The sequence below is a fragment of the Coregonus clupeaformis genome, chromosome 35 (genome assembly GCF_020615455.1).
Source record: "Coregonus clupeaformis isolate EN_2021a chromosome 35, ASM2061545v1, whole genome shotgun sequence".
Taxonomy (NCBI): Eukaryota; Metazoa; Chordata; class Actinopteri; order Salmoniformes; family Salmonidae; genus Coregonus; species Coregonus clupeaformis.
Genome location: NC_059226.1, coordinates 39876279 through 39892275, shown reverse-complemented (window position 1 = coordinate 39892275; position 15997 = coordinate 39876279). Strand labels below are relative to the sequence as shown.

General features: G+C 43.1%; 1 protein-coding gene across 1 annotated transcript in view; it reads left to right on the top strand.

The window, feature by feature from the left end:
* Positions 1-2814: 2814 nt before the first annotated feature.
* LOC121539583 (androgen receptor) overlaps positions 2815-15997 on the top strand; it is a 37372-nt gene continuing 24189 nt past the window's right edge. The window contains exons 1-3 of the mRNA XM_041848202.2: positions 2815-4095; positions 11112-11251; positions 13931-14047. Of these exons, the coding sequence (XP_041704136.2) occupies positions 3233-4095; positions 11112-11251; positions 13931-14047 (1120 nt within the window). The 5' untranslated portion in view covers positions 2815-3232. The remainder of the gene's footprint in view (positions 4096-11111; positions 11252-13930; positions 14048-15997) is intronic.

The window sequence follows — 15997 nt, the reverse complement described above, 5'->3', positions numbered from 1 at the left end:
TAACAAAAGTTTCTCAATACTTTGTTATATACCCTTTGTTGGCAATGACACAGGTCAAACGTTTTCTGTAAGTCTTCACAAGGTTTTCACACACTGTTGCTGGTATTTTGGCCCATTCCTCCATGCAGATCTCCTCTAGAGCAGTGATGTTTTGGGGGCTGTCGCTGGGCAACATGGACTTTCAACTCCCTCCAAAGATTTTCTATGGGGTTGAGATCTGGAGACTGGCTAGGCCACTCCAGGACCTTGAAATGCTTCTTACGAAGCCACTCCTTCGTTGCCCGGGCGGTGTGTTTGGGATCATTGTCATGCTGAAAGACCCAGCCACGTTTCATCTTCAATGCCCTTGCTGATGGAAGGAGGTTTTCACTCAAAATCTCACGATACATGGCCCCATTCATTCTTTCCTTTACACGGATCAGTCGTCCTGGTCCCTTTGCAGAAAAACAGCCCTAAAGCATGATCTTTCCACCCCCATGCTTCACAGTAGATATGGTGTTCTTTGGATGCAACTCAGCATTCTTTGTCCTCCAAACACGGCGAGTTGAGTTTTTACCAAAAAGTTCTATTTTGGTTTCATCTGACCATATGACATTCTCCCAATCCTCTTCTGGATCATCCAAATGCACTCTAGCAAACTTCAGACGGGCCTGGACATGTACTGGCTTAAGCAGGGGGACACGTCTCGCACTGCAGGATTTGAGTCCCTGGCGGCGTAGTGTGTTACTGATGGTAGGCTTTGTTACTTTGGTCCCAGCTCTCTGCAGGTCATTCACTAGGTCCCCCCGTGTGGTTCTGGGATTTTTGCTCACCGTTCTTGTGATCATTTTGACCCCACGGGGTGAGATCTTGCGTGGAGCCCCAGATCGAGGGAGATTATCAGTGGTCTTGTATGTCTTCCATTTCCTAATAATTGCTCCCACAGTTGATTTCTTCAAACCAAGCTGCTTACCTATTGCAGATTCAGTCTTCCCAGCCTGGTGCAGGTCTACAATTTTGTTTCTGGTGTCGTTTGACAGCTCTTTGGTCTTGGCCATAGTGGAGTTTGGAGTGTGACTGTTTGAGGTTGTGGACAGGTGTCTTTTATACTGATAACAAGTTCAAACAGGTTCCATTAATACAGGTAACGAGTGGAGGACAGAGGAGCCTCTTAAAGAAGAAGTTACAGGTCTGTGAGAGCCAGAAATCTTGCTTGTTTGTAGGTGACCAAATACTTATTATCCACCATAATTTGCAAATAAATTCATTAAAAATCCTACAATGTGATTTTCTGGAATTTTCTTTCTCAATTTGTCTGTCATAGTTGACGTGTACCTATGACGAAAATTACAGGCCTCTCTCATCTTTTTAAGTGGGAGAACTTGCACAATTGGTGGCTGACTAAATACTTTTTTTCCCCACTGTATTTTTCTGTATGGATAGTTTAGTGAGAGGAAGGGTTTGAAGTTAATTATAAATATTTTCTAAGGATGTTATTTCACAGGTATAAATGAGTACAAAATCCTTTGTAAAGTGCTTTGCTATGAGTCAAATAAATACCATTAACCCCAACATTGAATCTGTGTTGAGTGCTGTGCATGTAAGTTTTTGTAGACACTCAGTCATATATTATAGGCTGCTATGATTGACGCGAGTGTGTTTTTTGTTTTACGTGTGCGTGCGTGCGTGCGTGCGTGCGTGTGTGCATGCGAGTCTGACATTTGTTTGTACGGAGTGTGTGTGTTTTTCAGTAGGCCTGTTATGACTGAAAGCATACAGTAAGCGCTGTACAAAAAAAAAAAGATGTTGATTCAACATACAATTGTAAGGCAACCAGCTGCAATAGGATTGTGAGTTTTATTGCTGGTCGCTGTAAATTGAATCAGCATCTTTTGTTTTTACAGTGTTATGGAATCTGAGGTCTACTATGCTGGAAGACAAAATCCCCCTCTAGGGAAAATACAGTTCTCTTCTGTGGGAAATAGCCCACTGAACATCTCAGTTACATTACATTTTAGAAATTTAGCAGACGCTCTTATCCAGATAGACTTACAGTTAGTTAGTGCATTCATCTTAAGATACTGTAACTAGGTGGTCATAGTAAGTACATTTTTCCTCAATAAGGAAAATAAGTTATGTTGAAAGATAACAATCTGGGTTGCAACAGGAACTAAGCCTGCAGGTACCTGCAGTATGTACTCTACATCTGCAAAGCGCCTATTGCCCATTTACACATTTCATAAAATACTTAATAAAATGTTTGGTAACACTTTACTACAAACCTCTATAGACTACCGGTCCACCTCTTTAGCCCTAGAAATATACATAATCTCATAATGTTGTTATAACAGATTACATAATTGTTGAAGCCATTTTATGATTTATGGTCCCGTGTAGCTCAGTTGTTAGAGCATGGCGCCCAATTGTGGGTACGATTCCCACGGGGGGGACAGTCAGAAAAAATAAAAATGTATGCAATCAGTACTGTAAGTCGCTCTGGATAAGAGACTAAAATGTTGTTTTTTAATGTAAATGTTTGACAACTGACATTATGCCGCCATGACACAAACAAAACAACTGATGTGCCATAGCTCTCAATCACTTTTTGTAAACATATTAGCGGAGAGTCTGAGTCAGAAAAACACTGTAACAACTCACTGTTGTTATGTTATTGCACTGGAGGAGATGAGGAGGAGAGCACACACTGTTTTGACTGTGAGATAAGACGAAACAGAAACAGAGGCACTTCTGTCTCTAAAACTTTATTACAAATATATTTTAAATACACTTTACAATTGGAATAGCAACAGTCAAATAAGTAACAGTGATATTTAGAACAACATAGATTTAGAACAATATAGATTTAGAACAATCTGTTATAAACGGACATGTTATAAACGGACAATAATAATACGGTAGAGAATGCACTTTACCCCACACGAGTCACAACTTGAACACTCGCCAGGCATTCCCTTCCCAGAGCCGCCGAGGTCACACCCGAATGAGCAAAGCGCAGAGGCGTCGAAGGGACTTGTTGTTAATGTAGGCTCCCGTAGTTCAGCTCGATGTGGTTATGGGTGGTGGCCTGACATAACGAAATAGCGGGAGTCTCTGGTAACATTGTTGCTTCTACTCTCACACCACGGAACATTTTTGCAGCTCCTCGAGTTTTAGGTCCTACTGTACTAAACTGAGACCTAGAGATCACGTATTTTTTGGAACCGTGGGCGTCTGTGACGGAATCAAAACAACAATGCAGAGTGGCACCAATATATCCGAGACAGCCAAGGAGTTAAGTGACGCAGTGTCTGTGTCTTTAGGTTTGAGTTCGCAGTTAAACGAGATAGTGGATAATGGACGGAGCAACACTGCATTCTCTGTAGACAGCGGCCGAAATTACGGAAACCGTTTCTCCGTCTCGGAGGAGTCATCTCTAGAGTTTGGAGCTGGCGCAAGTATGACCTCAGAGTTAACTACCCAGATGCCGAGGAAAACGATAGTAAAATCAAATTATCTCGGTCCATCGTTCGAAGTAAATCAAGACATTTGTGGACTAAATTATGTGGGGTTTTTACAGAACCTGGAGCTCGAAATGGACAGCGAATGGAACGTGACAAGGCCTACGCACGATTTGGAGATGGCCCGAGGTTTCCATAAAAACTCGGACATGTTTGTGAATCTGGATAACGGTAACGTAGTGCCCTCTCAGTATGACGAAATGTTACCTTTAAGTTCTCCATTACGTAAAGACTCCCCAAACCCGTTATTCGGTAGGGACCTTCCGGACCCATCGACCGTCAATGACCTCATCCAAAGCAGCCGTAACATCAAAACCGAACCAGGGCACGAGGGATCCTGTCCGGTGGCGGGTGGATCTTGGTTCTGTAAATATTGCGACAACGGAAATTGCATGTCTCGTGGAGCACGTAAACCCTTTCCCTGTTCCTCGTCCCCTGGGGTTAACTGTCAGGACTATGATTCTGGGATGCCACAGGAGGTTCATGTCCAAGCGCAAAGTTACCAAAGTGTGATGATGCGTGAAAGGGCTCTCCAAGTGTATCACTCCGCTATCAATAAGGAGAGTTCTGGATGGCTGGGTGCTGACTCCAGCTTGAGGTAGATATACTCTTTATAAGACATTTTATTTCAATTGTTTGTTTGTTTCACAAAATACCAAGCGGGCCAGAGGTAAATCAATGTAGCTTCTCTAACTATGTTTGTGTCATCATAACAAAACAACAGTAATATCAGTTGTTATAATCTGTCAAATTCAGTAATAGTTATGCCATCTGTTATAATGCTATCTGTTATATTGTTATGACGGTATTATGTAGAGTTAAGTGTTAGGATGCTTCCCGAATGGCACCATATTCCCTATGCGCCCTGCCATTTGAGACGCAGCCTTAGCGAATATCCATTTTAACAGCTGACCTAATTCCCTGCACCGGCTGCCACAGAGACTCACTACAATATCCCCATGCTGGAGAGGACACACTGCAGCCGTCTTTTCCAGCATGGCCGTCTAGTGACTACTACGCACCAGTGTGTCTGGCCCTGACACAACAGTTTACATCCCTAATCAGTGTTTATTGAAGGAGTATCGGAGTAATAGGCTTACAATCGGCTACCTGCTGGCCTTCAACTAACCAGCTGTAATGTATTTAGTCTCAATCCGCTCGGCCCAGTAGGACATTAGGCAACACTCACCACTTAAAGATGCACTATGCAGAACATTTCCTGGTAGCTAAAATTTTAATAGTTTGCCTAATTTCAGTTAATGTGACCAAAACAAGCAAGTATAGTGTAGAAAATCATTGTTCCATCTAAACATCTGTGAAATATATTTTCCATGAGCAAAAATAATGTATTTTCTGCTGTTTGAAGCTGCAAAAACCAAACATAAGCACTGGAAGCATAGAAACAGTGCACATAGAACAGATATACTGCTTCTTAGACTTGCTTTCAATGAGAATGACAGTTGTATAACTCACATTTCTGTGTGAATTTGGTCAGATCGCCCAAAAAGTTACATATTGCAGCTTTAATAATCAGGGGCGCAACTTTGGTTTTAGAAGTGGGGGGGACATTATATATATATATATATATATATATATATACAGTACCAGTCAAAGGTTTGGACACACCTAATCATTCAAGGGTTTTTCTTTATTTTTACAATTTTCTACATTCTAGAATAATAGTGAAGACATCAAAACTATGAAATAACACATACAGTGAGGGAAAAAAGTATTTGATGCCCTGCTGATTTTGTACGTTTGCCCACTGACAAAGAAATGATCAGTCTATAATTTTAATGGTAGGTTTATTTGAACAGTGAGAGACAGAATAACAACAAAAAAATCCAGAAAAACACATGTCAAAAATGTTATAAATTGATTTGCATTTTAATGAGGGAAATAAGTATTTGACCCCCTCTCAATCAGAAAGATGTCTGGCTCCCAGGTGTCTTTTATACAGGTAACGAGCTGAGATTAGGAGCACACTCTTAAAGGGAGTGCTCCTAATCTCAGCTTGTTACCTGTATAAAAGACACCTGTCCACAGAAGCAATCAATCAATCAGATTCCAAACTCTCCACCATGGCCAAGACCAAAGAGCTCTCCAAGGATGTCAGGGACAAGATTGTAGACCTACACAAGGCTGGAATGGGCTACAAGACCATCGCCAAGCAGCTTGGTGAGAAGGTGACAACAGTTGGTGCGATTATTCGCAAATGGAAGAAACACAAAAGCACTGTCAATCTCCCTCGGCCTGGGGCTCCATGCAAGATCTCACCTCGTGGAGTTGCAATGATCATGAGAACGGTGGGGAATCAGCCCAGAACCACACGGGAGGATCTTGTCAATGATCTCAAGGCAGCTGGGACCATAGTCACCAAGACAACAATTGGTAACACATTACGCCGTGAAGGACTGAAATCCTGCAGCGCCCGCAAGGTCCCCCTGCTCAAGAAAGCACATATACAGGCCCGTCTGAAGTTTACCAATGAACATCTGAATGATTCAGAGGAGAACTGGGTGAAAGTGTTGTGGTCAGATGAGACCAAAATGGAGCTCTTTGGCATCAACTCAACTTGCCGTGTTTGGAGGAGGAGGAATGCTGCCTATGACCCCAAGAACACCATCCCCACAGTCAAACATGGAGGTGGAAACATTATGCTTTGGGGGTGTTTTTCTGCTAAGGGGACAGGACAACTTCACTGCATCAAAGGGACGATGGACGGGGCCATGTACCGTCAAATCTTGGGTGAGAACCTCCTTCCCTCAGCCAGGGCATTGAAAATGGGTAGTGGATGGGTATTCCAGCATGACAATGACCCCAAACACACGGCCAAGGCAACAAAGGAGTGGCTCAAGAAGAAGCACATTAAGGTCCTGGAGTGGCCTACCCAGTCTCCAGACCTTAATCCCATAGAAAATCTGTGGAGGGAGCTGAAGGTTCGAGTTGCCAAACGTCAGCCTCGAAACCTTAATGACTTGGAGAAGATCTGCAAAGAGGAGTGGGACAAAATCTCTCCTGAGATGTGTGCAAACCTGGTGGCCAACTACAAGAAACGTCTGACCTCTGTGATTGCCAACAAGGGTTTTGCCACCAAGTACTAAGTCATGTTTTGCAGAGGGGTCAAATACTTATTTCCCTCATTAAAATGCAAATCAATTCATAACATTTTTGACATGCGTTTTTCTGGATTTTTGTTGTTGTTATTCTGTCTCTCACTGTTCAAATAAACCTACCATTAAAATTATAGACTGATCATGTCTTTGTCAGTGGGCAAACGTACAAAATCAGCAGGGGATCAAATACTTTTTTCCCTCACTGTATAGAATAATGTAGTAACCAAAAAAGTGTTAAACATAATAAAATATATTTTATATTTGAGATATTTCAAATAGCCATCCTTTGCCTTAATGACAACATTGCACACTCTTGGCCTTCTCTCAACCAGCATCACCTGGAATGCTTGTCCAACAGTTTTGAAGGAGTTCCCACATATGCTTAGCACTTGTCGGCTGCTTTTCCTTCACTCTGCCATCTGACTCATCCCAAACCATCTCAATTGGGTTGAGGTAGGGGGATTGTGGAGGCCAGGTCATCTGATGCAGCACTCCATCACTCTCCTTCTGGATGACATAGCCCTTCAGCCTGGAGGTGTGTTGGGTCATTGTCCTGTTGAAAAACAAATGATAGTCCCACTAAGCCCAAACTAGATGGGATGGTGTATCGCTGCAGAATGCTGTGGTAGCCATGCTGGTTAAGTGTGCCTTGAATTCTAAATAAATCACAGACAGTGTCACCAGCAAAGCACCCCCACACCATAACACCTCCTCCTCCATGCTTTACAGTGGGAACTACACATGCAGAGATCATCCGTTCACCCACACCGCGTGTCACAAAGACACGCCGGTTGGATCTCAAAATCTCCAATTTGGACTCCAGACCAAAGGACACATTTCCACCGGTCTAATGTCCATTGCTCGTGTTTGTTGGCCCAAGCAGGTCTCTTCTTTTTATTGGTGTCCTTTAGCAGTGGTTTCTTTGCAGCAATTTGACCATGAAGGCCTGATTCACACAGTCCCCTCTGAACAGTTGATGTTGTGATGTGTCTGTGACTTGAACTTTCTGAGGCTGGTAACTCTAATGAACTTATCCTCTGTAGCAGAGGTAACTCTGGGTCTTCCATTCCTGTGGTGGTCCTCATGAGAGCCAGTTTCATCATAGCGCTTGATGGTTTTTGCGACTGCACTTGAAGAAACGTGTTCCGTATTGACTGACCTTCATGTCTTAAAGTAATGATGGAGTGTCATTTCTCTTTGCTTATTTGAGCTTTTCTTGCCATAATATGGACTTGGTCTTTTACCAAATTGGGCTATCTTCTGTATACCCCCTCCTACCTTGTCACAACACAACTGATTGGCTCAAACGCATTAAGAAGGAAATAAAATCCACAAATTAACTTTTAAGAAGGCACACCTGTTAATTGAAATGCATTCCAGGTGACTACCTCATGAAGCTGGTTGAGAGAATGCCAAGAGTGTGCAAAGCTGTCATCAAGGCAAAGGGTGACTATTTGAAGAATCTCAAATACAAAATATATTTTGATTTGTTTAACACTTTTTTGTTTACTACATTATTCCATATGTGTTATTTCATAGTTTTGATGTCTTCACTATTATGCTACAATGTAGGAAATAGTAAAAATAAAGAAAAACCCTTGAATGAGTAGGTGTGCCCAAACTTTTGACTGGTAGTGTATATTTATTTTTTTGTCAAATAAATACTCCAAACAGCCTACCCGACTGCTCGGAGGCGTCCGCATGGTCCTAAACCGTTGCCTCATTTTGGATCACATTTCAATGATAAAACTGGGGGGGGGACAAAAATCAATTTCAGAATGTAAGGTTCTGTATGTGTTTTCTTAGTTCACCTTTTGTTCTTGTACGTAGCCCTGTTTCTTTGTGTTCTTGTACGTAGCCCTGTTTCTTTGTGTTCTTGAATGTAGCCCTGTTTCTTTGTGTTCTTGTACGTAGCCCTGTTTCTTTGTGTTCTTGTACGTAGCCCTGTTTCTTTGTGTTCTTGAATGTAGCCCTGTTTCTTTGTGTTCTTGAACGTAGCCCTGTTTCTTTGTGTTCTTGTACGTAGCCCTGTTTCTTTGTGTTCTTGAATGTAGCCCTGTTTCTTTGGGTTCTTGAATGTAGCCCTGTTTCTTTGTGTTCTTGAACGTAGCCCTGTCTTTCATTTTTGTTCATTGATTTCACCTGTTACTCACCTTGTTACTCACCTGGTCTCATCAGCTCCTTATTTTGTTCCTTGTGAGGTATTGTTTGTTTTGACTCTACTAAGCTTTTTTATAGCTCGTTTGTGAGAACCAGGTTTAGCCTTCAGTCCTAGTTTTGTTTCACCTGCCTGTTTGCCTACCTGTGTATGACCATTGCCTGCCTGTGACCACGATTCCTGTCTTCTGCGTAGGCGAAATAAACACCTGCCGCGCTCTGCGCGTGAATCGACACCTTTTTCTCCCTGAGTATTCATTACAACAGCCTTATTCTAAAATTGATTTTAAAAAAAAATTTCCTCATCAATCTACACGCAATACCCCATAATGACAAAGCGAATACAGGTTTTTAGAAATTTTTGCAAATGTATTAGATATAAAAAACAGAAATACCTTATTTACATAAGTATTCAGACCCTTTGCTATGAGACTTGAAATTGAGCTCAGGTGCATCCTGTTTCCATTGGTCATCCTTGAGATGTTTCTACAACTTGATTGGAGTCCACCTGTGGTAAATTCAATTGATTGGACATTATTTGGAAAGGCACACACCTCTCTAAATAAGCTCCCACAGTTGACATTTCATGTCAGAGCAAAAACCAAGCCATTAGGTTGAAGGAATTGTCCGTAGCACGCCGAGACAGGATTGTGTCCAGGCACAGATCCGGGGAAGGGTACCAAAACATGTCTGCAGCATTGAAGGTCCCCAAGAACACAGTGGCCTCCATCATTCTTAAATGGAAGAAGTTTGTAACCACCAAGACACTTCCTAGAGCTGGCCACCCGGCCAAACTGAGCAATCGGGGGAGAAGGGACTTGGTCAGGGAGGTGACCAAGAACCCGATGGTCACTCTGACAGAGCTCCAGATTTCCTCTGTGGAGATGGGAGAACCTTCCAGAAGGACAACCATCTCTGCAGCACTCCACCAATCAGGCCTTTATGGTAGACTGGCCAGACAGAAGCCACTCCTCAGTAAAAGGCAAATGACAGCCCGCTTTGGAGTTTGCCAAAAGGCACCTAAAGGACTCTCAGACCATGAGAAACAAGATTATCTGGTCTGATGAAACCAAGATTGAACTCTTTGGCCTGAATGCCAAGCGTCACATCTGGAGGAAACCAGGCACCGCTCATCACTTGGCCAATACCATCCCAACGGTGAAGCATGGTTGTGGCAGCATCATACTGTGGGGATGTTTTTCAGTGGCAGGGACTGGGAGACTAGTCAGCATCAAGGGAAAGATGAACAGAGCAAAGTACAGAGAGATCCTTGATGAAAACCTGCTCCATGAGCGCTCAGGACCCCAGACTGAGGCAAAGGTTCACCTTCCAACAGGACAACAACCCTAAGCACACAGCGAAGACAACGCAGGAGTGGCTTCGGGACAAGTCTTTGAATGTCCCAAATACAGGTGTACCAAGCTTGTAGCGTCATACCCAAGAAGACTCAAGGCTGTAATCGCTGCAAAAGGTGCTTCAACAAAGTTCTGAGGAAAGGGTCTGAATACTTTATGTAAATGTGATATTTCAGTTTTTCTATTTTTTATTTATACATTTGCAAAAATGTATAAAAATCTGTTTTTGCTTTGTCATTATGGGGTATTGTGTGTATATTGATGAGGGGAAAAAACAAATCAATCAATTTTAGAATAAGGCTATAACGTAACAAAATGTGGAAAAAGTGAAGGGGTCTGAATACTTTCCGAAAGAACTGTAGATATGCTATCCAAAGTGAAACCAACTTTGCCACGTTCGCACACCAGCTGGCTGAAGCTAATTGGCTAAATAATTTTGCTAACTCTTTCCACCTGCAAACACACGAGACACCCACATCAAACCACACCCCGAAACCAACTCAAGTTTGAATTCAGTCAGGCCACTAGCATTTCTTATTGAACCAAATCTAAAACACGGCCAAATCAGGAAGTCCATTCTCCCTTTTAAATGGATAGCTGGCTAATTTAAAATGTTTGTCAGACTTGTCATACCTCAAAAGTAGTGTAAAGTCGATCTGAGCTTTTACCACATCTGGTAAACAGATTCTGCTGCTAAATGAATTAAAATGAATCTGCATGACTCAATCCCACATCAATAGGCAGGTAGGAGCAGATAGACAGGTATAGGCAGTAGTTAGGTAGGTGCGTTTCAGATGTGAGGGTGTATCTGTAAGATCTAAAAGAGTGTTAGGTATGTGTTGTGTGTTTTCAGGTGTGTGTGTACATGTATGTACATTTGTGTGTGTGTGTGTGTGTGTGTGGTTATGAGGTGTATCTATAAGATCTGAACGAGTGTTAGGTGTGTGTTTTGTGTCTACCGATGTGTGTGTATGTGTGTGTTTCAGATGTGAGGATATGTTGCCAGTGAGGGTGTATTTCTCAGACCGGAGGGTGTGTAAGGTATGTGGAGACGAGGCGTCAGGCTGTCACTATGGAGCTGTTACCTGTGGGAGCTGCAAGGTGTTCTTCAAGAGAGCCGCAGAGGGTGAGCCACACACCACATATACACACACACGCCACCCACACACACACACACACACACACACACACACACACACACACACACACACACACACACACACACACACACACACACACCACACACACACACACACACACACACACACACACACACACACACACACACACACACACACACACATGCCACACACACACACACACACACACACACACACACACACACACACACACACACACGCCACACACGCACGCTGTTATGATGAGTTTCTCTGGTATCAAGTAATTCAGGATGCAAGAAGATATTTAACACTTAGATGGAGAGTTCTTTCAAATATTTAATAGGTAAGGTACCGGGTTCGTCTAACAAATGGCACGTGGGTTGCCCTTTGTCATCTGAACTCCTGAACAAAGAAAATCTTTCAGTTTATATAGCCCTTCACACATTTTCTTCAACAACTTCTGGTATCCATCAGTGGGCACTCCCCACTCTGATGGTATCAGCTTGTACCCAAGTCAGTATATTCTATCTATCAATCATTCTAAGATAAACACGAGTAAGCACCCTCGACATACTGGAATCCTTGGCATTCAGACTTTGTGCCACCAAGAGTTACCTATCTAACAGATTTAACTTTGTTCCTACAACACTGTGAAAAGACATCATATCACACGCCACACACACACACGCCACACACACACACACACACACACACACACACACACACACACACATACGTTTGTCTTACTACCCTTGTGGGGACCAAATAATTGATTCCCATTCAAAATCCTATTTTCCCTAACCCTAACTCATAAACCTAACACCTAACCCTAATTGTAACCCTAACCCTAATCCCTAACCCTAATTGTAACCCTAACCCTAATCCCTAACCCTAATTGTAACCCTAACCCTAAACCCCTAAACCTAAAATAGCCTTTTCCCCTGTAGGGACCAGAGAAATGTCCCCACTTGTCCGAATTTTCTTAGTTTTACTATCCTTGTGAGGACTTCTGGTAAAACCAAAAACACCCTTGCACGCGCACACACACATACAGGAAATGGGATACCCAATCCCCATGTACAGTTGCTTGCGAAAGTATTCACCCCCCTTGGCATTTTTCCTATTTTGTTGACTTACAACCTGGAATTAAAATAGATTTTTGGGGGGTTTGTATAATTTGATTTACACAACATGCCTACCACTTTGAAGATGCAAAATATTTTTTATTGTGAAACAATAAAGTCAATACTTTGTAGAGCCACCTTTTGCAGCAATTACAGCTGCAAGTCTCTTTGGGTATGTCTCTATAATCTTGGCACATCTAGCCACTGGGATTTTGCCCATTCTTCAAGGCAAAACTGCTCCAGCTCCTTCAAGTTGGATGGGTTCCGCTGGTGTACAGCAATCTTTAAGTCATACCACAGATTCTCAATTGGATTGAGGTCTGGGCTTTGACTAGGCCATTCCAAGACATTTAAATGTTTCCCCTTAAACCACTTGAGTGTTGCTTTAGCAGTATGCTTAGGGTCATTGTCCTGCTGGAAGGTGAACCTCCGTACCAGTCTCAAATCTCTGGAAGACTGAAACAGGTTTCCCTCAAGAATTTCCCTGTATTAAGCGCCATCCATCATTCCATCAATTCTGACCAGTTTCCCAGTCCCTGCCGATGGAAAACATCCCCACAGCATGATGCTGCCACCACCATGCTTCACTGTGGGGATGGTGTTCTCGGGGTGATGAGAGGTGTTGGGTTTACGCCAGACATAGCTTTTTCCTTGATGGCCAAAAAGCTAAATTTTAGTCTCATCTGACCAGAGTACCTCCTTCCATATGTTTGGGGAGTCTCCCACATGGTTTTTGGCGAACACCAAACGTGTTTGCTTATTTTTTCCTTTAAGCAATGGCTTTTTTCTGGCCACTCTTCCGTAAAGCCCAGCTCTGTGGAGTGTACGGCTTAAAGTGGTCCTATGGACAGATACTCCAATCTCCGCTGTGGAGCTTTGCAGCTCCTTCAGGGTTATCTTTGGTCTCTTTGTTGCCTCTCTGACTAATGCCCTCCTTGTCTGGTCCGTGAGTTTTGGTGGGCGGCCCTCTCTTGGCAGGTTTGTTGTGGTGCCATATTCTTTCCATTTTTTAATAATGGATTTAATGGTGCTCCGTGGGATGTTCAAAGTTTAGGATATTTTTTTATAACCCAACCCTGATCTGTACTTCTCCAGAACTTTGTCCCTGACCTGTTTGGAGAGCTCCTTGGTCTTCATGGTGCCGCTTGCTTGGTGGTGCCCCTTGCTTAGTGGTGTTGCAGACTCTGGGGTCTTTCAGAACAGGTGTATATATACTGAGATCATGTGACACTTAGATTGCACACAGGTGGACTTTATTTAACTAATTATGTGACTTCTGAAGGTAATTGGTTGCACCAGATCTTATTTAGGGGCTTCATAGCAAAGGGGGTGAATACATATGCACGCACCACTTTTCCGTTATTTAATTTTTTAGAAACAAGTTATTTTTTTCATTTCACTTCACCAATTTGGACTATTTTGTGTATGTCCATTACATGAAATCCAAATAAAAATCAATTTAAATTACAGGTTGTAATGCAACAAAATAGGAAAAACGCCAAGGGGGATGAGTACTTTTGCAAGGCACTGTAGCAGCCTTGTTTGTTATTGTGTCCCCAGGTAAGCAGAATCAGTTGTGCGCCAGCCGTAACGACTGCACCATCGACAAGCTGAGGAGGAAGAACTGTCCTTCCTGTCGTCTCAGCAGATGCTTCCGGTCTGGAATGAGCCTCAAAGGTAACAACTTTTACCATGACATACATGACTGTTAAATGGAGAGAGGGAGAGGAAGGGATAATGAAAAGGAGGGGGAGAGGAGGGGAGCAGAGATAAAGAGGGGAGGGCAGGAAGGCTAGACACACCTGTATTTTGGTTACAGGGTCTATGAAAAAGAAGGAATCATGACTAGGTCTTTCGGTCGGTTTTAATTTACCATGTTTTTACTCCCTACCCGTTTCAGATATAACAACAGCTGGTATAAAGAAGCAGGCATAGTAAAATAGTGGGATTTTGGTCTGTTTATGAAAGGAATAGCCCTCTCTGTCTCTCTCTCTCTTTCTTTGACATTTTTCACTTTGATGATAGCAAAGGGACATTTTCTAGAACTTTATAGAGACAATACTGTTGTGTAAAATTGAAAAAGTATTATTTTATTGTTTAAAAGATTCTTCAAGCCCTGTCAAATTAGTTGTTGATCATAGCTAAACAGCTATTTTCAGGTCTTGCCATAGATTTTCAAGCAGATTTAAGTCAAAACTCTAACTCGGCCACTCAGGAACATTTGCTGTCTCCTTGATAAGCAACTCCAGTGTAGATTTCAAAATCAAATCAAATGTTATTTGTCACATGTGCACCTTACTGTGGAATGCTTACTTACAAGCCCTTAACCAACAATGCAGTTCAATAAATGGAGTTAAGAAAATATTTACTAAATAAACTAAAGTAACACAATAAAATAACAATACCGAGGCTATATACAGGGGGTACCAGTACCGAGTCAATGTGCGTGGGTACAGGTTAGTCGAGGTCATTTGTACATGTAGGTAGGGGTAAAGTGACTATGCATAGATAATAAACAGTGAGTAGCAGCAGTGTAAAAACAAAGGGGGGGGGGTCAATGTAAATAGTCCGGGTGGCCATTTGATTAATTGTTCAGCAGTCTTATGGCTTGGGGGTAGAAGCTGTTAAGGAGCCTTTTGGACCTAGACATGGCACTCCGGTACCGCTTGCCGTGCGTTAGCAGAGAGAACAGTATATGACTTGGGTGGCAGTCACTTGGTGGCAATTTTTTGGGCCTTCCTCTGACACGCCTAGTATATAGGTCCTGGATGGCAGGAAGCTTGGCCCCAGTGAGGGAGAGGTTGTTGTGCTGGCACCACACTGCCAAGTCTCTGACCTCCTCCCTATAGGCTGTCTCAACGTTGTCGGTGATCAGGCCTTCCACTGTTGTGTCATCAGCAAACTTAATAATGGTGTTGGAGTCGTGCTTGGCCAGGCAGTCGTGGGTGAACAGGGAGTACAGGAGGGGACTAAGCACGCACCCCTGAGGGGCCCCCGTGTTGAGGATCAGCGTGGCAGATGTGTTGTTGCCTACCCTTACAACCTGGGGGAGGCCCGTCAGGAAGTCCAGGATCCAGTTGCAGAGGGAGGTGTTTAGTCCCAAGGTCCTTAGCTTAGTGATGAGCTTTGTGGGCACTATGGTGTTGAACACTGAGCAGTAGTCAATGAACAGCATTCTCACATAGGTGTTACTTTTGTCCATGTGGGAAAGGGCAGTGTGGAGTGCGATTGAGATTGCATCATCTGTGGATCTGTTGGGGCAGTATGCGAATTGGAGTGGGTCTAGGGTTTCCGGGATTATGGTGTTGATGTGAGCCATGACCAGCCTTTCAAAGCACTTCATGGCTTCCGACGTGAGTGCTACGGGGCGATAGTCATTTAGGCAGGTTACCTTCGCTTTCTTGGGCACAGGGACTATGGTGGTCTGCTTGAAACATGTAGGTATTACAGACTCGGTCAGGGAGATGTTGAAAATGTCAGTGAAGACACTTGCCAGTTGGTCCACGCATGCTCTGAATACATGTCCTGGTAATCCGTCTGGCCCTGCAGCCTTGTGAATGTTGACCTGTTTAAAGCTCTTGATCGGCTACGGAGAGTGTGATCACACAGTCGTCTGGAACAGCTGGT